Source organism: Typopeltis vanoorti, chromosome 4 (assembly GCF_054136105.1).
Source record: "Typopeltis vanoorti isolate ZY-2024b chromosome 4, IOZ_Tvanoo_1.0, whole genome shotgun sequence".
Taxonomy (NCBI): Eukaryota; Metazoa; Arthropoda; class Arachnida; order Uropygi; family Thelyphonidae; genus Typopeltis; species Typopeltis vanoorti.
The window spans coordinates 149,715,769-149,741,993 of NC_143552.1; the positions used below are offsets into that span (position 1 = coordinate 149,715,769).

General features: G+C 35.1%; 1 protein-coding gene across 1 annotated transcript in view; it reads right to left on the reverse strand.

Moving 5' to 3' along the window:
• ND-75 (NADH dehydrogenase (ubiquinone) 75 kDa subunit) overlaps positions 1-26,225 on the reverse strand; it is a 282,357-nt gene that overhangs the window by 120,471 nt on the left and 135,661 nt on the right. Inside the window, exons 8-9 of the mRNA XM_090391511.1 lie at positions 10,736-10,999; positions 10,552-10,651 (exon numbers count right to left, since the gene is read on the reverse strand). Coding sequence (XP_090247637.1) covers positions 10,552-10,651; positions 10,736-10,999 — 364 coding nt within the window. The remainder of the gene's footprint in view (positions 1-10,551; positions 10,652-10,735; positions 11,000-26,225) is intronic.

Below are 26,225 nucleotides of genomic sequence, written 5' to 3' on the forward strand. Positions count from 1 at the left end.
TTTAAAGTAAATATTAAAATTGCTGGTAGTGCAGTTAACATCTGCATTAAGTGATTACTTTCGGTGGTATCACGGCTGCCTTTTTATAATGGCTCAAATAGAGCATTTGTTGGTGGTGTAGAATTATTTCTATATCAAGGGATTATTTAATTCTCTTGTCTTATGACTGAAATTTTTTTTTTCTTCTCTACCACAATCAAAAGTTCTAGTCTTTTTCTCCACCTGAGATAATGTTACCAATTTCTCCAAGGATGTGAACTCTAAGAAATTGAAATTCCAGGATATGAAGAAGTGAGACAGGTGATTAAGGTTTTAAAAGAGATAGTTGGTGCTAATAAGATTTATTCTTTCACCCTGCATGGCAGAGGAAAATATTTAATTGTAGTTAAAGATGTGGAAACATGGGACAAACTGTTACAGGGTTTTACTTTCGAAGGCAGCACCATTATTCCTGTAATGGTCGGGAGTCAAGTAAAAGCAGTTATGGTAAACCATCCCGGAGTACAAAGGCAGTGCCTTCATTGTGGTTCATCACTTGGTTGGTAACTGACCCAAATCTAAATGTTTCAACTGCATGGCGATCAAACATATCGCTAATCAGTGTCTCAAACCCTGTCAGAAATGCAAAAGTTCTGAACACTGCATTAGCACCTATCTTTTAGAACTTTCGCTAGAAGTGAACACCATATATATCAGAGAGGGATAATGAAGAGTTCCCAGATCTTCCAATTCAGTCTAGCAAAGACGGCAGGCACTTTTAAACAAACTACACTTGGTAAAATCACAAAAAGTGAAAGACCAAATGAGCTAGAAATTAGTCTCAAAATTCCACATGTACAAGAACCACCTTCCCAGTCAAATATAGATGGGACATCAGTTGAAATTACCAATAATGAACATAGTATAACAACTGAACAGATACAAGATGAAATGCAAAATCATGAAACTGTCCTACAAGGAGAAACTGGAGAAGAAACAGAAAAGCAAGTAAGAACAACTGAAAGAACTTAATGTGCAAACAAGCAAAATCATCAAAAAGGAAAGATGAATTAATAAAAATTTTAAAAAAAAGAAACTACATCTAAAAGAAAAAGAAATAATAAAAAATGTAAAGATGGAGAAGATTGTGGATCATCAAATGAAAACTCTTCAGGCTCAGAAGAGTTTATGGACTATGAAGAACTGTCTCATGCCAATAAAGGGAAAGTGAGAGATACAATTGAAGAAAATATAATAAAGTTTACTGATTCAAAGTTTTCTCAGTACGATTATCATCTTCATGAAAAGAAAATAACTTCCAAATCAAGAACAATAGGCATGAAATTGAAATAATGGAAAGCAACTGCAAAAAACTGGAAAACAGTTTACAAGAAGCAGGCTACACAATTGTTCCTTTACAGATTGAAGACCTCGTCAGGTTTATCCAAAATTTAGAAGTTAAAGATTTACAAGTCAATGACACTTCATTAATCATAGCATCTCCTTTCTGCATTGCCTCATTAAATGTATGAGGATTGCACAGGAAAATTAAACAAGAAACTATATGGAAACTTATGCTATGCCATAATGTCAGGTTTTTGTTTCTCCGAGAAACATACTTCTGCAGATATAAAGATATGAAAACTTTAACAGATAGATATCCACTTCTTTCTAGATAATTCACTAAATTTCGCAAAGAAAGGACTATCTCTCAAATCTGCATTGATGGTGAAGACATGTCCACCACTCAAGACATCCTTGACTCCTTTCAAAAACACCATAAAAATATGTTTGAAGACAATAGTACTGTTGGAAATTATAACTCTTGGAACATTAATGGTTTTCCTGTTCATATCCGAGATGGGCTTGACAGACCCATTACAGCATCTTATGTTACCACAGCCTATAAAGAATGCAAGACAAGAAAATCCCCAGGACCTGATGGTTTAGGGATAGAACTTTACTGTGAGGCCTGAAATTTTATTCTTCCCATTCTAGTTATACTAGTTAATTCTTTTCTCTCATCAGTACACATACCAAGTGAATTTGTAGCAGGCCATACTGTCCTCATTCCAAAACCTAACAGAGACCACACCTTAATCATCAACTGGAGACCTATTTCTCTATCTAATACTGACTACAAGATATTTTTCTGCATTATCAATAACAGGTTGAAAGTGGAATGAGATACACAATTAAAAGCAGTACAATTTAATCTATTTCTGTTAAGTGATCTAATCTGCTTAGTTAATATGAAAAAGCAGTCAATGGCATTGCTATCAGTAGACCTTACTCAAGCATTTGATAATGTCTGGAATCCCTTTCTGTTCCACATCCTTCAGCAAATTAGTGTAAGTAAAAAGCTGCTATCTGTTAACAGGAGCCTATGCAAATTCAACTACCTGCTTAATAGTTAATGGGTTCCTTTCAGACCCAGTCAAAATTCGAAAAGGAGTCAAGCAGGGCTGCCCTCTTTGTCCACTGCTCTTAGCATTGGTTCTTGAACCATTCTTACAGGAAGTCGACAATACACATGCTGTGTGAGGAATAACAGTTCCTTCAATTATGAAGGAAAATAAGGTATTAGCATGTGCCAATGATGTAGTGGGAACTTTGAAGGATAATGATTCCATATACAGGGGTATCTCGCTAATCTGAACTAATAAAAACCATGCTCATTCGGATTAATGAATTTTCCCTAAGAGACAACAATAACTAGAGTTTAAGACAAAAATAATCAGATTCTAATGGTACATCAATTTAATTCTGTAAATGAATGAAGTAACTGATAGAAAAAAAAAAGCTACTGTGCTGTAATGTAAAACCTAAAAAATAATACAGTACACAAGTTTATTTTGGTAAAAAATTTTGTTTGTATGTACCTGTATTGTTGAGGATTCTGATTTGATAAAATTGCATAGTTCTGTACATAACTTAATTTGCGTAAAAAATATCACTTTCTTGTACACAACACAAAAAAAATTTCACGAAATAGCACAAAAATGTTTTTTATTTCTTTGTAAAAAAGTCACCGATTTTCTTTTGCTTCTTGGAAGTTAAACTTCTTTCGAATGCTTCTCGGAGCTGCATTAGCAATAAAATTTTATGGAATGCCGTATCATTCTGCTTAGCCTATTCTATACACATATTAAAACTGTCAACTGCCTCTTCATGTTTTACTTTTTTTTTCTTTGAGTTCTTTATCATCATCATCATCGTCTTCCAATTCATTCTGCATCATCATATTTATAATTTCAGCATCTAATTTGATTTCGAATTCACTTTCGGTTCTCCCTGTAATCCATTCTGTAACATCTGTTTGTGAAATTTCAACATCTGGATTTATATTTTTTACCAAATTATGCACGTTTTGAATTTCCTCTTTTTGTGTATCACCGAAGTTATCTTGGTAAATTCTCAAAGGGCACAGTTTTTTCCATGACGCTCGAATTGCTTCAGGTGCGACGGCTTCCCAAGCAAACGTGAACAAACAAAAAATCAAAATAGGCCTACAGCATAACCGTACAATCGACAGTATGAAAAAATACCGTATTGTAATAATAATAAAATAAATAATAATATTTAAGTTTAGAGATATTACATCCCATATTGTTTCTTAGCCAAATAAGAAACTCAAAGAGTTTCATGCCGAATATAGAAACTATATAAAATTCGGCGATTCCAAGCGTAAGCAAATACCTGGATAGTGCAGCGCCTGACCCTTGAAGGTAGTGCAAGCTGAGGCAACTCATAGAATGGGTGGAGCAAGCTCCGATCACTATTCTTGATATTTACCCATAATGTGAACTTAACACCTAGGAGCTGTATTATTGTTCAACATTATGAGAGAAGGTCACTACCTAGACCGGTTTTGACCTTTTTTGAGGTCTCATCAGTGAGTAGGTAGATCTAGTTGATACCAAGTTTGTAGCAAACAGAACTTACATCCCTTCTATGAGAATTGCCAAGAGGTGTCCTATTAAATTACTAATTATAATGAAGAGCCAAAGGCTTCAATTCGGCGACATGAACTTATTTAAGTTTAGGGATATCACATCCCATATTGTTTCTTAGCCGAATATAGAAACTATATAAAGTTCGGCGATTCCAAGTGTAAGCAAATACCTGGATAGTGCAGCACCTGACCCTTGAAGGTAGTGCAAGCTGAGGCAACTCATAGAAAGGGTAGAGCAAGCTCCGATCACTATTCTTGATATTTACCCATAATGTGAACTTAATGTCGCTTGGAATTGCCGAACTTTATATAGTTTCTAGATTCGGCATGAAACTCTTCGAGTTTCTTATTCGGCTAAGAAACAATATGGGATGTAATATCCCTAAACTTAAATAAGTTCATGTCGCCGTATTGAAGCCTTTGGCTCTTCATTATAATTAGTAATTTAATAGGACACCTCTTGGCAATTCTCATAGAAGGGATGTAAGTTCTGTTTGCTACAAACTTGGTATTAACTAGGTCTACCAACTCACTGATGAGACCTCAAAAAAGGTCAAAACCGGTCTAGGTAGTGACTTTCTCTCATAATGTTGAACAATAATACAGCTCCTAGGAGTTAGAAGTTGACATTATGGGTAAATATCAAGAATAGTGATCGGAGCTTGCTCCACCCTTTCTATGAGTTGCCTCAGCTTGCACTACCCAGGTATTTGCTTACGCTTGGAATCGCCGAACTTTATATAGTTTCTATATTTGGCATGAAACTCTTCGAGTTTCTTATTCGGCTAAGGAACAATATGGGATGTAATATCCCTAAACTTAAATAAGTTCATGTCGCCGAATTGAAGTCTTTGGCTCTTTATTATAATTAGTAAATAATAATAGTTAAAATAATAATTATTAAAAAAATAACAGTACACAAAATAATAATACGTATTAAATAAAACTTTTTTTGTTTCAAACCGCAGTTCGGATTACTTGAGGATTCGGACTAAAGAGGTTCGGATTAGCGAGATACCACTGCATATCTTTTTTGGTATTTGGAAAAATTCAGCAAGATCAGTGGATTAACTACTAATGCAGACAAGACAAAATTAAAAGGTTTTGGAAAATGGGATCTTGGAGGCATTCCTTTTGGACTAACCCCTCATTATACTTGGAATCCCCCCTTCTCCACTTATCCAATATTACCAGTTTAAGAACTTATATACAAGAACTTTGAAACCTTAGAAGACTGGAAAATAGGGCCACTTTCCTTTTCTTCTAAAGCCATAGTATTCAAAACTATAATCTTTCCTGCTGAGTTGTACATAATAAATATTACAGACCTCACAGAAGCTGAAGAAAAGCAATTATATAGCAAGGCTGTGAAATTTTTTTGGTCCAGCCGATACCAAGAAGTTAAAAAGGAATTTGTTCAACTATGAAAAAAGCATGGAGGATTTGGGCTTCCAGTCTTAAAATTCTGCTAGTGCATGTGATTGGTATGCAATATTCTTCACCTGTACTACCTTGGTTTTCATCTTCCCCTGTTTGGAGTAAATGGTTATCAAGGTCCAAAAGATGAGATTGTTCCTGAATATTACAACACTCTGTACTTAACTCTAAGACTGTTATAACACTTTGGCACTGACATTCTTTCCATTAAAAAAAAGTAAAATTTGGTATTAAAAAATCTTTAATCTCTTTTGCTGTGAACCTCCACAGTTGGGCACTGACAACAATACTTTGTTTCAAAACTTATTGCAGTTCCAAGGATACCCAACAGGAGAGATCTTGCTTGGAGAATTACATATGGCCACCTTCCAGTCAATACCATCAAATGGAGATACTTTAACATCAAAGATCCAATCTGTGATGTCTGTTACCGATTGGAAACAGTAGAACATGCATTCTACAGTTGCCCTCTTGCCCTGAATATTTGGAAGAGATTATGTAATGTGTTGGGCATTCCACTCCTTACAACAGAACAGGTTATTTATTTATTTTTTTTTTTTATAGTACCCACCAACTGTCAGCATTGGGAAGAGAATTCTGATTTTTATAATTAATGAATTAAAATATCGTTTATGGAAGGTTAGAAAGAAACATGGATTTGAAAACCAGCAAGATGACATCCAAATGCTTTATAATATTGTATTGTGGAAATTTTATTGTTCAGTCAGATGATTTTTGTATTTAGAAAGAACCATTCTAGGAGATATCAAATTTTTGACTAAATGGCATAGACCACCCACATTATGCAATATTCACAATAAGGGGAGATAACACTGCAATTATTCTTACTATGAGAGAATTTAGTACAAATATAGTACAGTAAAATCTCGTATAGAAAAAATTTAGAAGTAACATTTTTCTATGTTGATTTTACATGGGAAATAAAATTTACATAAAATACTTGTAATTAAATTAATGTAATAACTCACTTTGCTGTTTTAAATCTGGTAACAAATCATTAGAATATTTTTTGTAGAATTGTAAATAGAAAAGAATAAGCTCAGACAGGATTAGACAAATAGACATAAGGCCAGCGACAAGGTCACCGGATTACGAGTTTTCCCGCCAAAACTCTACGATAGCATGGGTGGTGGAGAAAAACCCTCCAGCAAATCCAGGGGGACTTAATTTGTAGAAGGGCCAAGGTCGGGAGAGTGAGATAAAAGGCAGAAATTGAGGGGCCAAAGGGCTCTCGTTTCAAAGTTGTTTACAGTGCCAAGCCTTTTCCGAGGACGGGGAGAGTTGCATTCCTGCGAGCATGGAGTTCTGATGAAGATGGGAAGATAGCAGCAAAGACAGTCCTTTCGAGATGTCTTACCCTATGATTCTTCGATGATCTATGTGTGTGCTGTAGTATTGCTGCCGTAACCTAGAGCCCGATTGGAAATATCTCATTAGAAGAAGGGAAACGTGCCAGTATACCTTTAGGATCTAGGACTATATGTAATGAGCTGGCAAGATTGTAAGTATGATGTTTTATGATAATTCCTAGATTGTGAAAATTAAGCGACGAATGTTGGTTCTATTGTCAATTAGCAAAGAAAGTATTAGAGAAGTCGGAAAGCCATACGTCTGTTTGAATGTGAATAAGTATTATATAGAGTTTTAAGGAATTTGCTAATGTTGTGTAATGCAAAGAAATTTAATGTCGATTTAAATTGAATGTGGTTAAGAAGCTTTAACTTTTTTCTGTTTATATCATGAGTAAAGATAAAATGTGTTTAAGTCTATCCACATGTCTGCAAATTTATATGAAATTTTACTGTCTTTGTCTTAAAGCTTAAGCGAAAATTCTTGAATGATCGTATGGAAAATCAGACAAGTGATTTGCATTGTCTCTGTTGTAATTTAGTTGTATTAGGCTGAACTAGACACTTGATATGTGCAGTTTAAATTTTTGTAATTAATTTGTCTTAGAATGAATAAACATGTTTGTTTTGTTAATAGCTTGCCTGATCTTGCCTTACCACTGCACTGACTCATAAAAATATAGAACCTGTGTGACCAAAGAATAGTGATAGCCACGAATGACTGATATTAAGAATTAGGAGTTGCTTGAATTAGAGTTAATTTAAGAGATATTTCTCGTGCTTAGCTGAATGTTTCTCTTGCATGTAAGGGAAAAATAAACAATTCTTTTAAGCGATCCTTAATGGCACAGTTGAAAATAAAAAATAAATTTTTAAGGATCAATACAAGAGAAATATAGCAAGGTAGTTTAAGGAATTGGTTCCAGCCAGAAACAATTCCTGCGTCTACACTTCAAGCACGTGAAATAGCTTACTTACGGCCTCGAGAGAAAGGGGGAGTAAACCTACAGACTGAAGGGATTAAGAATAATCACAACTTTTGTGCATAAAGAGCTAGCTCAAGCAATGACGATAAACTCGGTATCACGATTGATAAGAAAAGGTATATTACAAAGGCGCAGTACGATGACGTAAATAATAATAAATAAATTAATAATATCAAAATAAACATAAAAGATAGATATTACAATGCCGCAGGCGACAGGATTTAAATCCACTTAATAATACAGAAAATATTGTGGATTTTTGAGACAGTTTTGATAACAGGTCAGGCAGTTACAATTTTTAACTTTGAGAAAATTTTGTTTAAATAATAATGGATTGTGCAAGTTACAAGTACTGACCAATCAAATAATGCAAAAATGGACAACGTAAAATTTTTCTGTACAATTAACCCTCGACTTGTCATCCCGCAATTTTCTGGTGACGAAAATGACGATGTATTAGCATTCTTTAGCTTTGTCGAAGAGCTAAGAAAGGTTGGAAGGTGGTCAGACTTCCAACTGTTAACCACCTTACCAGTCATTATGGATCAAATACGCATCCACATACGCTTCGTATTCATCATATATTTCAATGTAATATCGATGGTATTACAATTTTAATATGCACTTCGCATCCATGATAAACTTGACATCAATAGACGTCTTGGCCAGTAGCGTGGTTAATTCTACTTAGGAGCAAACTGGCTGGAAAGGCCAAGAACGTCCTGTATTCATCCCCAATACTAAGGAACACCTTGGGATACAAGAAGTTTAAGGAAACCTTGATTTCCCAGTTCTCCAAAGTAAGAAGTTTGAGCCCTAACCTTTGGAAATTGCAGAGGTGTGCTCAGGATAAGAAAGAAAGTGTGATAGATTTTTACAACAGACTTCTGACCACTGCAAACAGTCTAAGCATCTCCAAGAATGATAAACCTCACCTTGACTATGCAGCATTCCACCAGTTTAAATTAGGAGTCAAGGAAGAACTGAAGGAGACTGCTTACAAAAAGAGGATCATAAATCTTGAGGAATGTTGCCTCGCTGTGAAGGAGAGAGAGGAGAAGCTCGGAGACATTCGTCCCGCTTCTGTTAGCAGCCGAATTAATGTAATTAAAAAGGCAAATGATTCCTCTTGTGAAAGTAAGTGTGAGAAGGACTCAAGCAAGGGTAAGGGAAAGCAAATTAAAGATTGTAAAGAAAAGGAGGAGGAAGGAGAAAATTCGTTCAACATTAAACAAATAACTGACAGTGAGATAATTATTCCGAAGGACTTCAGACCTACTAACATGGAGGAATTAAGAACGATAAGAAGACAAGAAGTAGAAAGGCTAGAACAGCCTATGATGGAGCGACTTGATACATTTATTAAGTAGTTGTGGGGGGGGGAACTAACAGCAAAGACCTCTGAATTAACTCCACCTCAAAATGAGGGGAATAATGAGGCAAAGAATAGAAAGGAGCCTCCCAAATGTTTTGTTTGTAACAAATATGGGCACATGGCTTGTTTTAGAAATAAGAGACCCTCCAATGGATATACTAGATATGAGTCAAATCTTGTGCATACTCCTCATGATTATGCAAACAAACCATGAAAAAAGAGAGAACAAGAATCGAGAATACCCAAGGAAGTCTAAAATGATCCTAAAGGGAAAAGTTCAAGGAGCACCTTGTGACATTTTATCAGATACCAGTTTCTAGGCATCTGTAATAACTGGAAGTTATTTTCAAAGAATAAAAATCCTGTGTATGGAAGGGTATTTCTGAACTGAAGAGACCGATTAAGCTATCAGGTATTTCAACATCCGATATGTGCGACAAAGAAAGTGAGAGTTAAATTATACTTACCAGAGTTTAATTTGTGTCTGGCAAGAGTTATTGGTCCTCCCTAGGACATCTCGCCTGAGCGTACAAATAATTTTGGGAACTGACTTTCTAGAGAAATATAAATTCTCTTGCGATTTTTCTAGAAATGAGGTTTTTCTAATGGGTAACAAACATTCAAGCAAGGATAACAATGTTTTAAAGAATCGAGTAGGGAGAACATGTGATGAGAGAGAACAACAGAATGACAATAAGGTCAAGCCTACTGAACAGACTGAAAGAGATAAAGAAGAATGCCAAAATGACCACACTGACTCTTCATTAAGTTCATCATCTGAAGGGAAGTACTCACTTCGGAAGCGAGTACTTCTCAAGTGAGTACTGCATGATTACTGTCACCAACCAGAGGCAGAATAGTTACGTCTTTAACTGAAATGCCCTCTGACACTTTGTTTCTGATACTCCTAGCATTCATGTACAGACATAATAATCTACCCGTCTGTTCTTTTGTATTGTCTTGTCTGCCTGACACAGTTGGACAACTTGTAGATCTCTATTATTCTCTAATGCCTTACACATGTAGACATCTTTGCACACATATGGTGGGTCCAAACTGGACAAACACAAACCCGAAATCGTTCTCTCCTCATAAACATTTCCATGACAAAGTCCTTTCCCATCATTAACACAGTTATAACACTGTCGCTCGTACACTTACATTCACATCATTCCTCCCTTTATAATTAAGTTTCCCTGACTCTCTGTGTTAGGTCTCATATCAGTTATTAGTTTTTCTAGACTGATACCAAACGTATTCAGGTGTAGGCCCATCCCTCTTATTCAATTATGAACAATGTTTATAAAAGCACAACTTTAAAATGTACATTTCACAGATACATAATCTGGCTGACTATCATAATAACTTGTTTTTCTTTTTAATGATCTTTGATAAATATAATTATGCATAAAGAAATGGTTTAAAAAATTTATTCTGAAACTAACATACCTCATTTGTTCGAGGAAGAATACGAAGAACTTCCCCTGTTCTTGTGCTAACAACTATGTTGCTACCAACAGCATCAAGGACATCGATACTTTCAGTTTTCCTAAATTTCAAAAAATGTTCAAGTCAAACATACTCAAAACAAATTTTAAAAACACAATTACAGCATCTTCATACAAACTTTTACCTAGTTTCCCATGGCCTTGCAGTAAAGGAATATGGTTTGGAAGTAAGAGCTCCAACTGGACATAGGTCAATAATGTTCCCTGACAATTCAGATGTTAACATTTTTTCCACATACGTTCCAACCTGCATATCACTACCTCTCCCTGTAGTACCAAAATCATCAACTCCAGCTACTTCACTGGCAAATCGAATACAACGTGTGCAATGTATACAGCGTGTCATTATAGTTTTAACAAGAGGACCTATATTTTTGTCTTCCACGGCTCTGTTTAAAAAATAATAATAAGAGGAAACAAACCTCAGAAAAATTTCTTTCAAAATTACAGCAAAAATATGATACACTTCAGATAACATATGTCTAAATAAAATACTAGATGCCTTTCATTTTCAAATAAATTACATTTTTTAAATTTAAAAACCAAACAAATAAATAAATAAACATGCAGATCATTTGCTTGTTATTTCCTTGTGTGAAGAGTTTACTCTGAAAATGTTTCTTAATATTCTTTCAAATACATTTTCTGTTTAATAAACAATACTCAAGAAGATAATCATTTCAATATTTTCTATAAACTGATAACAAATATGTAAGACAATATCTTAGTTCAGTCAACTTTTCTTCCTCTTCACCTCTAGACATCTATTCTTTTGAACAACACACTTCACCATCAGCATTTTCAGCAAATTAACAATATTTCTTTCGAGTGGTCAGAAAAAACAGCACAGAGCCACTGTGCTAAAATAAGGTATCAAACTGAAGATGAGAGAAACTATCTCAAATGGAAGTGGCAGGGTTTCCCCCTTTCTGGAAACTGATTTTTTTTGGTATTATTTGTAGGAAAATTCCCATGTTACTCCTCTAAGTCAATATTATTTTTATGGCTATTTAGCCTATTTTTTATTAGGAGTACCCCTTTTTTTATAATGTCATTGGTTTTTTTACTCAAATTTTAGGGCATTACTGATGTTTTACATGGACAGATATATGAAGAATATATAGAAAGAAAAAACTGGACATACCTTTGTGGGATGTTGCTGGCTGTCTTCTTTTTCAGTAGCATCCTGGTGTATGGCGATATACATTCATTGTTGAAGGAAGGAAGTATGACTGAACAGAAGGGGGGGGGTCGGAAAAGTGGGGTTTGAGAGATGTGGGAGAATTAGTGGTGGGGCAAGAGGTATGCGAACTTTTCTTCGAACCTTTTTTGAAAAACCCGGGTAATTTTTTTTTTCTCTCAAGCAAAATACTTTGAAATTAGATGCTCGAAAAAGCATGTTCAGTATCTTTTTTAGAGAAACTATGCACTTAATGGCATAATCAGTTATAAAATAATAAAAGTTAGCATGATCTTCAGAACTGAGTAACTAACAAATCCCAGTTAACAAAAAAGAGCATACTGGTATATGAGGAAAGATCTGAGTACTATGACAAATGCACCCTCCCACTCTTGATGACTTCGAATGGTTGGTGCTCTCCTAATGTCTTGTATTCAGATCTTCAGTTATGGTTTATTTATTTATTAATTTTGATATCTGTAGTATCTGCTTAACATCCTGATATGATTAGTTTGTTAAATAAGTCTCTTGATGTTTGTAGATGAAGGAGATGGAAACTAGTATCAGTGTACTCCTTACACCTCATTAAGCATTTAAGATTGTATTATCTTGGAAGAGTTTGAAATAGGCCCAGCTCTAGGAGAATGGATGTCTACTTGGACAGTTAAAGATGAACTTATGTAACTGTCCAACAATAGATATCCAGTTACTTCTCCATTCATTACTAATGAACAAGTTGTACTAGGTAAGAAATTTTAAGGTTATGATTAACAATCAAAATCATGATAACGATATAGTTTATTTTAGTTATAATGAAATTTTTCTACCTTACTGAATTTTTATATCACACAGCATCTACCTTGTTATACCTGACTTGATTGTTACAGATTTCTGAGCAATACCTAAAAGTAAATTTATTTAGACTACAAACTCTGTGTTATCTGAAGAGCTTAAGAAATTGCATCTTCAGATAGCAGATTTTTCCATATATTATAGGATCCTAGAATGATGCTTTCATGCAATGTGTATTGTGCCTGTGTGCTAAATGATGCCATCATATGTCGAATATGTGAATTTTCTCATCATAATACTAATGTTCTTGGTTGCATCACAAATTTCACTGGAAAAAACTATTAATCTATGATTCATACAGAAAAATAAAATGAGTTATGATAAAAAGAAAAGAAAGATACCTGAATCATACTGTCTGGTATGAAAAATCAGTTTCTTGAAATTAATATAGAACACTTACATCAAATGAATAGTATGCAAAAAAGGAAACTTAGGCACAAAAATCATATCGTTATTATCATCTTCTTGCATTGAATGAAGTAACAGTAAGCCAAAATTTGCACTTTGAGAGAAGTTTCCTCCTATCATGCACAAATGACAGTCATTGCTGGCAACTTGCTGTATTTGTGCAGCTTAATTTATTTTCACAAATTAAATGCAATTTTATTTATGCAGTTGACAAAAGTTTATAGTAGAAGAAGAAGAATAAATATTGTCAAGTAATGAATTTTTTTCTTCAAATTTTTTTTTTTAAATTTATTCCCTTCGTGCTGATCGGTAATAATGATGATAATCAATTTATATGGATTACTGTCTATTTCTTCTTTTTCTTTAGTATTAGGTGCAATATAGCTGACACAATATATACAGTATTTCCACAAATTAGTTTTTGTAAAATTCACATAAATCAATGAATCAACGTTCATTTCTACAATTACTCTTTTTTTGATATAAACTGTTGTTTGCTCATGTTTGGTTAAGAAATATATTAACTGTTTCCAGCAATAACTTATTTGTGTAGAGAAAACTTCCAATTTCACAGTCCAAATTTTGATTTGCTGTTACTTTGCTAAGCACAATAAGATGAAAGAGATACATTTTTTGTGCCTCAAGCATTCTTTGTATGTGCATATTCATGAGATGTTATAAGCATTCTCTATCAATTTTAAGAAGCTAATATTTCATATAAGCCTTTTTATAAGGTATGATCTGGCCATATTTTGACACTGCACACAGATTTGGGTACTTGAGTTTCTTGGGAATCATGAGGTGGTGAAGAGGATTCAGAGATGAGTGACCAAGCTGGTGAGAGGTCTGTGAAATGCTCCCTATGAGGAGGTTGCAGATGTGTTGGGATTGCAGAGTTTAGTTGATAAGCAGAAAAGAAGAGACGTGATAGAAACTTATGAGTTATTAAAGAGGTTCCATAAGATTGACACAAAAGAAATTTTTTTGTGTCAATTTTTCAATACATGATGAGTAGGGAAAAGAACAAAGGGTCACTCCTGGAAATTGTGTGTAATAGTGTGGTAGGTGTAAGGGGGTGTATGGATTAGATTTTTTGCTTGGGGAATGGTGAATAAGTGGAATGAACTCCATAATTAGTTGTTAATGAGTTTAAGGAGAGGCATGATAGGCACTGTGTATATAAAGGTTAAAGCGGGTTTCCCATGATGATTCTTTGAATGTATGGAGATACCCATATAATAATAATATTCCAAACAATAGTTCGCTTCATGCATCTTTCTTTCTTTTTTTTTGCAATTGTTTTGTTTTTCTATATGCATTATGCATTCTTATTAATCAAACAATGCTCACCAATGCAAAATGGACATAAAACACAGCAAAAAGAGCAACATGTTACTTGCTTGTAAAAAAAAGAGCAACATGCTTATTCAGAAATGATCATAACTTCTACTAAAAGCACAGAAAAGAGAACATATAATTTCAAACATTATTAGCCTACTTGATATCAAATAATAACTTATTATTAGAGAGAGAGAGAACCCAGCTGAGATTACTACTCAATCTGACCAATAAAAAATAATCTAATTGCATCATTACATGAAAAAGAAAAGTGCAATACAGGGAAATGATTTGAATATATATATGCAACAAGTATGTATTTAAGTAGAAGATTTGGCACTATCCAGTGACACATGCTAGTGCCATGTGTTCTCAAAAGCAAACTGCAGGATAATTAACACCATGGAAACAGACAAAATAAACTCCTTTCACTTATCAGTTAATAAAAATGAAGTGCTGTGTATACTGTGTATTAATAGCAAGAAAGTTGTAGGTAGGAAATAAATGAGAAGTTCTAGTGTTGGAAAGACTGACAGGCAGCATACACAAGAATTACGGGAGATATAGCAGTGCATAAGAAGTATATGATGGCTTAAACTAATTTCAAAGTAAATATATGATGCACAAATGAGCAGTTTCCCTAGAAGAGTAAAGCCTATTTTCAAAAATGCAGTTACATGTTTGTTTATTGTAAATTTCTTTTGTAATTCTTTAAATACACTTCGTGTTTTTTTTTTTTGTTATATATGTAAACTGACAACGCAATTGAATTACCTACTTTATCAAAATAAACTGCTCCATGAAATGGATAAGGTTTTCTCCCTGTTGTGTTTTTTATGAAAGTATGGTGGAAGTGATGTTAAAAATAGGTATAATCTAGAAAAAAAATCTAAAAAAATGGGAAGATCCAAGAAACAATATTACAACTAAGTAAATGAATTAATAGTTTTTTTTTATTCTTTTTTCCCATGTATTCAAGAATATATTCGTATTCCATCCAAATGATTTTTTTCAATGGTTTACTGTAGATAAGTAAAAGAAAGTGGAAAAAATGTTTTGAGAGTGAAGGAATAGATCTAGAAAGTAGACAGAAGAAATGCAAATTGAAAAGTACTAAAAAATTTGTGAAATTAAATTTATTTGGCACACAAAATGATTTTAAATTATATTGATATATTGATGCCATGGGTTTATTACATTACATTGGCTATACTGCATAATTCAGAAGGCCTGGTCATAGGGTCGAATTCCAGATGATTGGACATTGTTCATAGTACCCATTCATAAAAAAGGAAATAAAGCAGAGACTGAAAATTACAGAGGAATTTCTCTACTGAGTGTTCCTGATAAGATTTATACAAGTATTATTGAGAAGCAACTAAGAAAAAAGTGGAGGAGAAGGGTGGAGAAAAAGCTAGGTTCAGGTCAAACAGAGGTTGTCAAGATCAGATTTTCATTTTTTAAGACAAATAGTTGAGAAATCATGGGAATATACCAAAGATCTGTATTTAAGTTTTGTAGATCAGGAAAAAGCATATGATGGAGTGCCAAGAGAAATGCTGTTTAATATGCTTTAAGTATATGGTGTAAATGAGACATTATAATAAGCAATACATAGTCTCTATTTGAGTTGTAAATCAGCAGTTAGAACTGAAAGAGTACAGGAAGATGGTTTTATGTAGAGTCAGGTGTGCAACAAGGGTGTACATTATCTCCACTATTATTCATCATCTATATGAATTATCTTATGAAGGAAAGTGATATTAAGCCTTTTATCAAGATTGGAAATGTTAGTCTCAGTTTTTTACTTTAAGCAGATGATGCTATACTCCTAAATAAATCCAAGACAAGTCCGCAGGAATCCTTGACCAAATTGAATAACTCATCATCATCATCATCAAATTCCTGACATGTACCCTCAAGGGATGTACAGGATATGATAGTACTACATGAAAAATTTACATCATTACTAACTTCCTATCTACAATTTTCCTCCAAGTCAGTCTGTCACTTGTCTCGTCTAAGGCTCTTTGTACTGTATCAATCGACCTATATCTTGGTCTTCCTCTGGGTCGTTTTCCTGCCAACCTCGGAGAGAACACTTGTTTGGCTAATCTTTCCTCGCCCATTCTGTTTAAATGACCATACCACCTGAAGTAATCTCTGCTAACGCATTCCTGGATGCTGACAATGTCAAGTTCTTTCCTAATATCCTCGTTTTTAATATGATATTGCCATTTATGCCATCTGTTCACACCTATAATCTTTCTAAGGACTCTCATATCTGCGGTCTCTATTCTTTTGGTCAAGTGTTTTACTTCTGATCCAGCTCTCAGATCCATAAATTAAAACTGGTTTGAACATTGTCTTGTATACAGCTAATTTAGTGTTCCGACTAATTTCTCTCTTATTCCATATGAATTTATTGAATTGACTTCCTATCATACCAGCTTTGTTGATTCTGTTGTCTATTTCCATATTTAATTTACCATCTTCACTAAAAATCGTGCTTAAGTAGCTGAAATGTTTTACTTGTTACACAGGTTCCCTGTTCACAATACAGTTGACATTTTCAACAATTCTACCTATTTTCATTGTCTTTGTCATTTTAATGCTCACCTTTATACCATATCTATTACAACAGTCATTAAATTTAGTCAGGGACTCTTGCATACTTGTAGCGGATTTATTTAGAAGTATAACATCGTCCACATAAAGCAAAGAGCTGACATTAACATCTCAATTCTGATATCATGTTTAATACCACTTTCTTTCATAATCTGATCCACATAGATAATGAATAACAGAGGGGATAATATACATCCTTGATTCACACCAGATTTAACATTAAACCATCTTCCTGTACGTCCTTCAATTCTAACCGCTGACTTGCAACTCAATAAAGACTAAGTATTGCTTGATATAATGCCCCATTGACACCATATAACTGTAGTGTATTGAATGGCTTCTCTCTTGGCACCTTGTGATATGCCTTTTCCAAATCGATAAAACCTAAATACAGATCTTTGTTATATTCCCATGCTTTCTCGACTACTTGTCGTAAAGTGAAGATCTGATCCTGACAGCCTCTATTTGGCCTGAATCCAGCTTGTTCTTCACGAAGCTTTTCTTCCACAATTCTTCTCAACCGTTTCTCAAGTATACTGGCATAAATCTTGCCCAGAACACTCAGTAGGGAAATACCTCTGTAATTATCACATTCAGATTTCCCTTTTTATATATGGATAATATTAGAGCTCTACTCCAATCATCGGGAATTCGTCCCTCTGTCCAGGCTTTCTGAACTATACAGTACAGCCGCTGTAAGACTTTTATACCACCATATTTCAGCATTTCTGGTCGAGAAGAGGCAAGGAATAAGAAAACATCACTATCAACAATAACATAGTCAATGAGACTTTTCTTATTCATTGCCTCTTCTCTCCATGTGAATTTGTGCACATTTTTATGTTGGAACATGGTGTTAGTAATAACCAGTCCATGACCTGAGCAGAAATCCAACTGGTATTTGCCATTGTTATTGGCTTTGCTCTTCTGTCCAAATTTTCCCAAAATATTTTTGTATGTCTGACAATCATTTCCTACTTATTTAGATTCCCAACAAGGACTAACTTTTCCTTTTTCAATGTGTCAGTTGCTTTTTCTAAAGCATCAATAAATTCCTCCACTTCTACCTTAGTAGAACCTTCTGTGGGACCATAGGCACATATAAGTCTCATTGTCCAATTCCCTATTCTGATATTTGCTTTTTACCACTGTGGAATCTCAAGTAGAGTGATTCCACATCACTCTACTTGAGACTGCCTGCCATTCAAGAAGATTAGCCTCGTATTTTGTGTTGAATACCATGGCTACTCCTTCTTTTCCTTGATTGTCATTTCCTGAATATAACATTTTGTATTTATTGTTCAGAAAGATCTCACCAATTTTTGTCTTTTTTGTTTCAGTCACCCCTATTATGTCGATCTGGTACTTATCTAATTCCTCAGCTAGCTCCATTTCTTTGCCATTCAGGCTTCTTATGTTGATAGTACCGATCTTTAACTCTGGTGATGTTGAGTTGGGGTGTGCTTTCAGATTTGTTTAATTGAGTAACTGCTGTAATAAATTTGGTATGAAAATCAGCATTAAAAAGACAAAGACAATAAAAATAGGCTGAAAATACCGAAAACATCAACTGCATCTTGAATGCAGAAACTATAGAACAAGTAAAACTTTTCAGCTATTTAGGAACAATTTTTAGTGAAAATAGCAATTTAAATTTGGAAATAGCAGAATTAACAAAGCTGGTATGGTAGGAATGAATTTATTTAGGTAGGCAACTGAATAAATTTATAAGGAATAAGAGAGAGATTAGCTAAAACACTATACTAGCTGTATACAAGACAGTGTTCACACCAATTTTAATTTATGGATCTGAGATCTGGGTTAGAAATAAAACTCTTGATCAAAGACTGGAGACCACAGATATAAGAGTCCAGAAAAAGATTAAGGGGGGGGGGACTGAACAGATCGCATCAATATTAAAACAGATGGTATCATATTAAAAATGAGGCTATAATGAAAGAACTTGACATTGCTAGTATTCAGGAATGTGTTAGCAGAGCTAATCTCAGGTGTAATGGCAGCTCAAATAGAATGGGACAGAAAAGATTATCTAAATGTTCTTTTTTATTAGCTAAACTTTCTTTGCTTTGATTAGCTAAGTGTTCTTTGCTAGGATGGCAAGAAAAAGACCCTGAGGAAGACCAAGATGTAGATGGATTGATATAGTAAAAAGTGCCTTAGGAGACAAAAATATAAGATCTGATAATATTGAAATGTTGACAGATAACAGGCTAATCTGGAGGCAAATTGTTGAGAGTAAGTTAGTAATGATGCAACTTTTTATGTAGTACTATCATAAAATCCTGTCACCCCGTGAGGGTATACATCACGAATTTGATGATCATGACAGGATGCTGTTATAGACCAGGGAATGCAGAGAATATTGATTGTGAAATGTTTAGGCAAATTAGTTGGGCATGTAAACAGAAGGTGATCCTGATGGGAGACTTTAATTACAGGAATATAGACTATAAGGAGGAGATAGTGTATGGGAACAAGGAGAGTGAGTTTGTCGAATTTCTGAGAGATAAGTATCTTAACAGCACGTGATTGAAACAACTAGAGACTTTAATGCTTTGGATTTGGTAATAACTTCCCAAGGTGTAGTTGTTAATGAGGTGTTGACACCAGCACCAGTTAGTGAGAGTGATCATGAGGTACTTATTTGGGAAGTGATGAAACAAGAAAAGGTGAGTGCCAAAAATGGATACATGTGGAAGTAAAAAGGAGGTGATTATAGAAAGCTCTGTAATCAGTTAGCATCAGTATGTAATGCATGGAAACTCATAAGGCACTATCTGACAAAAGCAATGTATGGCTGAATACCATACATTGCTTTTGTCAGATACTGCCTTAGGGATAAGCGATAAGCGAGTAAACAGAGTGGGAGTGAAATGGATAAACAGCAAAATCAAGCAAGCTGTGCTGGAAAAGAAAATGTTATGGAGGAGGAGGTACAAGACAGTTGGTGGTGATCGGATCCATGAAGAGTATAAGGTGCAGGCTAGAAAGGTTACGAGCATGGTAAAGAAAGAAAAGAGGCAGTATGAGAGAAGATTGGCTGGTCAGGCCAAGGTGAAGTTGAGGGAATTTTTCTGCTACATGTCAAGCAAGAGGAAGAATAATTATGGCAGACTAACATTGGTGGATAGTCATGGCAACAGACTAACAGCTGCAAAGGATATAGTGGAATTATTGAACTAGCACTTATCAGCATATATCATACTGGTGTAAATGATCTGGTGCAATACATAGGAGAGAGAGGCAAGTATTAGGAGAACTGGAAGTGAAAGAAACTGAAGTGTATCAGGTGTTGGTTGGGTTAGATGTGAATAAGGCTGTGGGAATGGATGACATATCATCACATATGCTTAAGGAATGTGCAACACAACTGGTTATGCCCTTGACCTGGTTATTTAATGAAAGTCTTGCAGTGGGTAGGATTCCTAAGGAGTGGAAAGAGGACAAAACCGTACCACTTCACAAGCATGGTTCTAAGACAGAAGTCTCCAACTATAGGCCAGTCTGTATAACTGCAGTTGTGGTCAAGGTGTTGGAGAGATTGACAAGGAATAGATTACAGAATTAGGTTGATGAACATGGATGGCATTCGTTATGAAGGTTAGCATGGATTTGTAAAGGGTATTTGTATTTGTATAGGTCCTGTTTCAGTAATTTAATTGCATTTTATGATAAGGTGAGGAGTGTGTTAGATAAGGGAGAATCATAAACAGTGATATTTTTGCAAAAGCATTCGATAGATTACCACATGATAAGTTGGTTTACAAGCTGCAGAAGATGGGAATACACAGTATATTGGTTAGATGGATCAGAGCTCTCTGAACGATACCAGCAGGTTGTGTATGATGGAGTAGTGTCTCAAAACAAGAAGGGTGACAAGTGGCATGCCCCAGGGATCTGTTCTTGAGCCCATGCTGTTTAACTTGTTTGTAAACGATATACCATGTGGACTGACTGGGGATCTTCAGTTATTTGCTGATGATGATGCAAAGTTGGAAAGAATTATAAGTAGCAATGCAGATGCTGAATCCTTTCAGGAAGATTTAAATAGACTTTTTACTTGGACAAAAGAGTAAGGTTGTAGTTTTAATATCAATAAGTGCAAGGTGTTGCATTTTGGAGTGCAGAAATATAAGGCTATACTATATTGATGGTGCCATACTGCAGGAAGTGGATGAGATTAGAGATTTGGGAGTGATGGTTGACAGCAGACTGAAGTTTAGAGGGCATATTGCTAGGGTTGCAAAGGTTGCACATCATAGTGCTGCTATGATAAGAAGTACTCTAACATGCAAGGATAAGGAAGTGGTTGTGCCACTATATAAGGCACTGGTCAGACCACACTTGGACTATTGTGCTCAGATCTGGTCACCTGGTTTTCAACGTGATGTCGAGACATTGGAGAGAGTCCAGAGACGAGTGACTAAGACAATATAATGATAAAATATAGAAAGAGCCAACAAGTTTCACTAGCCACTGTCTAGCATTTTCAAGGCTGTACTGGTGTGAAAACAAATGCAACAAGTTACATGAAAAACATACACTTTAGTAACTGCTAGGCCGTTACATTTGATAATTCGTGTTTGATGGCATGCATGCGTTCGAATGCTTCAGTCAGAATCTGGTACATGACCACGTGTGGTGTAGTTTTTTGCATATTGTAGTTCTGTTAAACTGAGAGAAATGATGAGATTTTTCCATATGTCTTTAAGAATAATACCTTGATTTCTATTTAAATTATTGCCTGTGCATAGCACCACAGCTGCTTCTTTGAAAGTTCTGTGTCTGTAGCCATTCTCGATGTAAGGCATAGAACTGTTTTTCCAAACTATAACGTGATTTGACGTTGAGAAATGACGAGCTAAACCAGATGTGATGATTCTATTGTGATTGACATCCCCCACATGTTCCTTCTATCTTATTTCAAAACTTCTAGAAGTCTGACCAATGTAAGAAAGGCCACATGTGCATGGAATTTCATATACTCCAGGAAATTGGAAGAAAGGTACCTTATCTTTGGGTGATCTTAAGATTTAGCTGATCATGGTAGTTGGTTTCAAAACCACTCTGATGTTATGAGCTTTTAACATTCTTGCCAATTTTGTGGAAACTGAATTAATATATGGAACGACAGCTGTGGACACATATTGGGACACCATAACACGTTGTTGGAGGTTGTCTTTAAATAGCAATTTGTTAAAAATGTTAGAAGGGTATCCATTCAGAGATAGAGCGTTAGCTATTAGTGACAGTTCTCTCTGTACATCTGCTTCTTTCGAAATAGACCTTAAGGCTCTATTACGGAGCATATGAATGATGCTGTGTTTTTGTGATCTATGATGGTTAGACAAATAATGTAGATATCTACCAGTATCTGTGGGTTTCTTGTGATTGGACAGTTGGATACTGTTATCTTCTCTCCTCACGAGGATGTCAAGAAAAGGTAGTTTTTTGTTCTTCTCCAGTTCCATAGTGAATTTGATCTTATTGTGTAGCGAGTTGATTTTATTAAGAAACACGAGAAAGTTTTCCATGGTATCCTTCCAGATGATGAACACATCATCGACATATCTCCACCAAATCAATGGTTTTGGTGAAATGGTGGAAAGAATATCCTTTTCAAGTTTTTCCATAAAAAGGTCTGCACATGGTGGTGACAGAGGGCTACCCATGGCTAGACCTTCCGATTGTTTGTATACTATGTTGTTTACTTTGAAGCAATTTGATTTCAGGCAATGATGAAACAACTGCGTGATGTCTTGAGGGAAGAGATCTTTAAGAATTTGACCACCTCTACGATTGGTACATTAGTGAATAAGTACACTACATCAAGACTAGCCATGATGTCCGTTTCTGATATTTTAATACTCTTGATTTTTTCCACAAATTGTTGAGAGTTTTTAATGTAGGTATCTGTGTGTCTAATTGTTCCTTTCATTAAATTTGCCAGATGCTTTGCTAGTAAGTACATAGGTGAGGATCTTCCATCAACTATTGGACGAAGAGGTATGTTTTCTGAAGAATCATAGGTCATTCAGTTTCCACAAAATTGGCGAGAATGTTAAAAGCTCATAACATCAGAGTGGTTTTTAAACCAACTACCATGATCAGACAAATCTTAAGATCACCCAAAGATGAGATACCTTTCTTCAAATTTCCTGGAATATATGAATTTCCATGCACATGTGGCCTTTCTTACATTGGTCAGACTTTTGAAATAAGACAGAAGGAACATGTGGGGGATGTCAATCACAATAGAATCATCACATCTGGTTTAGCTCATCATTTCTCAACATCAAATCACGTTATAGTTTGGAAAAACAGTTCTATGCCTTACATCAAGAATGACTACAGACACAGAACTTTCAAAGAAGCAGCTGTGGTGCTATGCACAGGCAATAATTTAAATAGAAATCAAGGTATTATTCTTAAAGACATATGGAAAAATCTCATCATTTCTCTCAGTTTAACAGAACTACAATATGCAAAAAACTACACCACACGTGGTCATGTACCAGATTCTGACTGAAGCATTCGAACGCATGCATGCCATCAAACACAAATTATCAAATGTAACGGCCTAGCAGTTACTAAAGTGTATGTTTTTCATGTAACTTGTTGCATTTGTTTTCACACCAGTACAGCCTTGAAAATGCTAGACAGTGGCTAGTGAAACTTGTTGGCTGTTTGTATATTTTATCATTATATCTTATGGTCTTTAAGCAATAAAAGTTCTTAATTTTGACTAAGACAATATCAGGACTGTAAAATGCTGGCCATGGAGAGAGGTTGAAGAGATGTGGATTGCAGAGTTTGGTGGATAGGAGAAAGAGAGGTGATATGATAGAGACATTTAAATTAGTGAGAGGATTTTATCAGATTAATCCAGAGGGATTATAAAAAGAGTAGAAGGTGAGAGGGGAAGAATCATAGGTCATTCCTGGAAGTTATGTAAAAGTGTGGTGAAGAAGGGTGTGAGGAGTAGATTTTTTAGATGGAGAATTGTCAGTGAATGGAATGAATTACCAGAATGTGTTGTTAATGCAAGGAATGATAAGAACTTTATGATTATATATGATAAATATGTTGTCAGTTGAATGAACCTCCCACGATGAGTCTGTCGACTCCATGGAGAGTGTAATAATAATAATAACACAAGTGGCATATAGTTTTTTAACATCATGAGATGTTCAAATTCATACCAAAATCTTAAAAATAAATAAAAGAGAACACAAACACACGACAACATAAAAAATTGACTTAAATTTACTTTTCAGCACTCTAAATATATTGTCTTTTTTACATTTGGTATAAAAATTTCAGCAGATGTAAATAGATCATCAGTGGTTGCTTTTCAAAGACTTAAGGATAGCATGATTTATACACAAAATAGCATCTTTGAAAATGGACATCACAAATTTCATTTTCAAACCAAAACTTTTCCATGCTAAAAACAGAATAGTATTATATTCAATATCAAAAGCATAAACAAAATAGAAAACATTTTTCACCAGTAATCATGCCTTTAAACCAATTGCAAATATGGATTAATTAGAACATTCCTGATATAAGAAGTGAAATCAAAAACAAATCAATGTTTAAAAAAAAAAGTGAGGAGTTGCAGTCATCATTTGTATTAACAAGCCAAACGAATCAACTGACGTCATCAATAAATACAAAAGGTATCTGGTTAAGTGAGGTTCGGATAATACAAAACACACTGTATATTTTTTTATATAGTCGAAATTATCACAGCTCTTCATGGTTCATGTGCTTGGTATTTCTATTTATCATCTGGTACTAGAGCCTCTAGCTCAGTTGGTACAGACAAAGCCCTTTGATCAGAAAGACACGGGTTCAATTCTGGTCCATGAAGCGAAGAACCTCTATCTGGTCCCTTTTGACTAAAGGTGAGTTAGCTAGTCCCATACGGAGGTAGAGAGTTTTTTTCACCTGGAAATTCAGGTTTTTCATACCTCACAACAGGCTAACTAACCACCTGTAAACACACATGGATCTACATATTTAATCCCTTACTAGGAGGGCACAACCAGTCCTAAGGAACAGTCGAGGAATGGAGGGGAATTCTACACGAATAAATAAATAAATCACGTACGGTACAACATGAAAAACTTTCATGCCGGCTGGGGTGAAGCTCAGTTAAACAAGGCCCCTGTCGTTTTGCCAAGGAACCAGGGCGACAGTGAAAAGTCAGATACTAGATTAAATCTCAAAACACACCCTAACTCAACATTAAAAGAGTTAAAGATCGGTACTATCAACATAAAAACCCTGAATCGCAAAGAAATGGACCTAGCCAAGGAATTAAATAAGTACCAGACATAATAGGGATTCCGCGCGGTTAGCCTAGTGGTTATGCGCTTCGCAACTATATGCCTGGGGAAGGAGTGTCCTAGGTTCGATTCCCGTCGGTGACATGAGGAGCTGAAGGATCTTCCTCAGCCATAGCCAAGTTAGCCAGTCTTGGGCATGGACAGCAGGGTTTTTTCCCTAGTTTATTCTGGGGTTTATCATCCCGCAAAGCAGACAAACTGGCTTTGAGAACTTAACACTACAGGCCATAGGATATACCGGGGCATAGGGCTGACCACCTTATCCTGTAAACGGATTGAAGTCCGATAATCAATGGACCCTCGACACCACAAGGTAAAAGAGGGTATAAAGATGAGATGAGATGAGATGAGACATAATAGGGGTGACTGAAACAAAAAAGACAAAAACTGGTGAGATCTTTCTGAGCAATAAATACAAAATGTTATATTCAAGAAATGAAAATCGAGGAAAATAAGGAGTAGCCATAGTATTCGACATTAAATACGAAGCTAATCTTCTTGAATGGCAGGCAGCCTAATATAGTGATGTGGGCAAACATCAGAATGGGGAATTGGACAATGAGACATATTTGTGCCTATGGTCCCACAGAAGGTTCTACTAAGATAGAAGTGGAGGAATTTTTTTGAGGCTTTAGAGAAAGCAACTGACACAATGAAAAAGGAAAAGTTGGTCCTTGTTGGGGATCTAAATAGCAGAGTAGGAAATAATTGTCAGACATACAAAAATATTTTGGGAAAATTTGTAGAAAAGAGCAAAGCTAATAATAATGGCAAATACCTGTTGGATTTCTGCTCAGGACATGGAGTGGTTATTACTAACACCATGCTGCAACA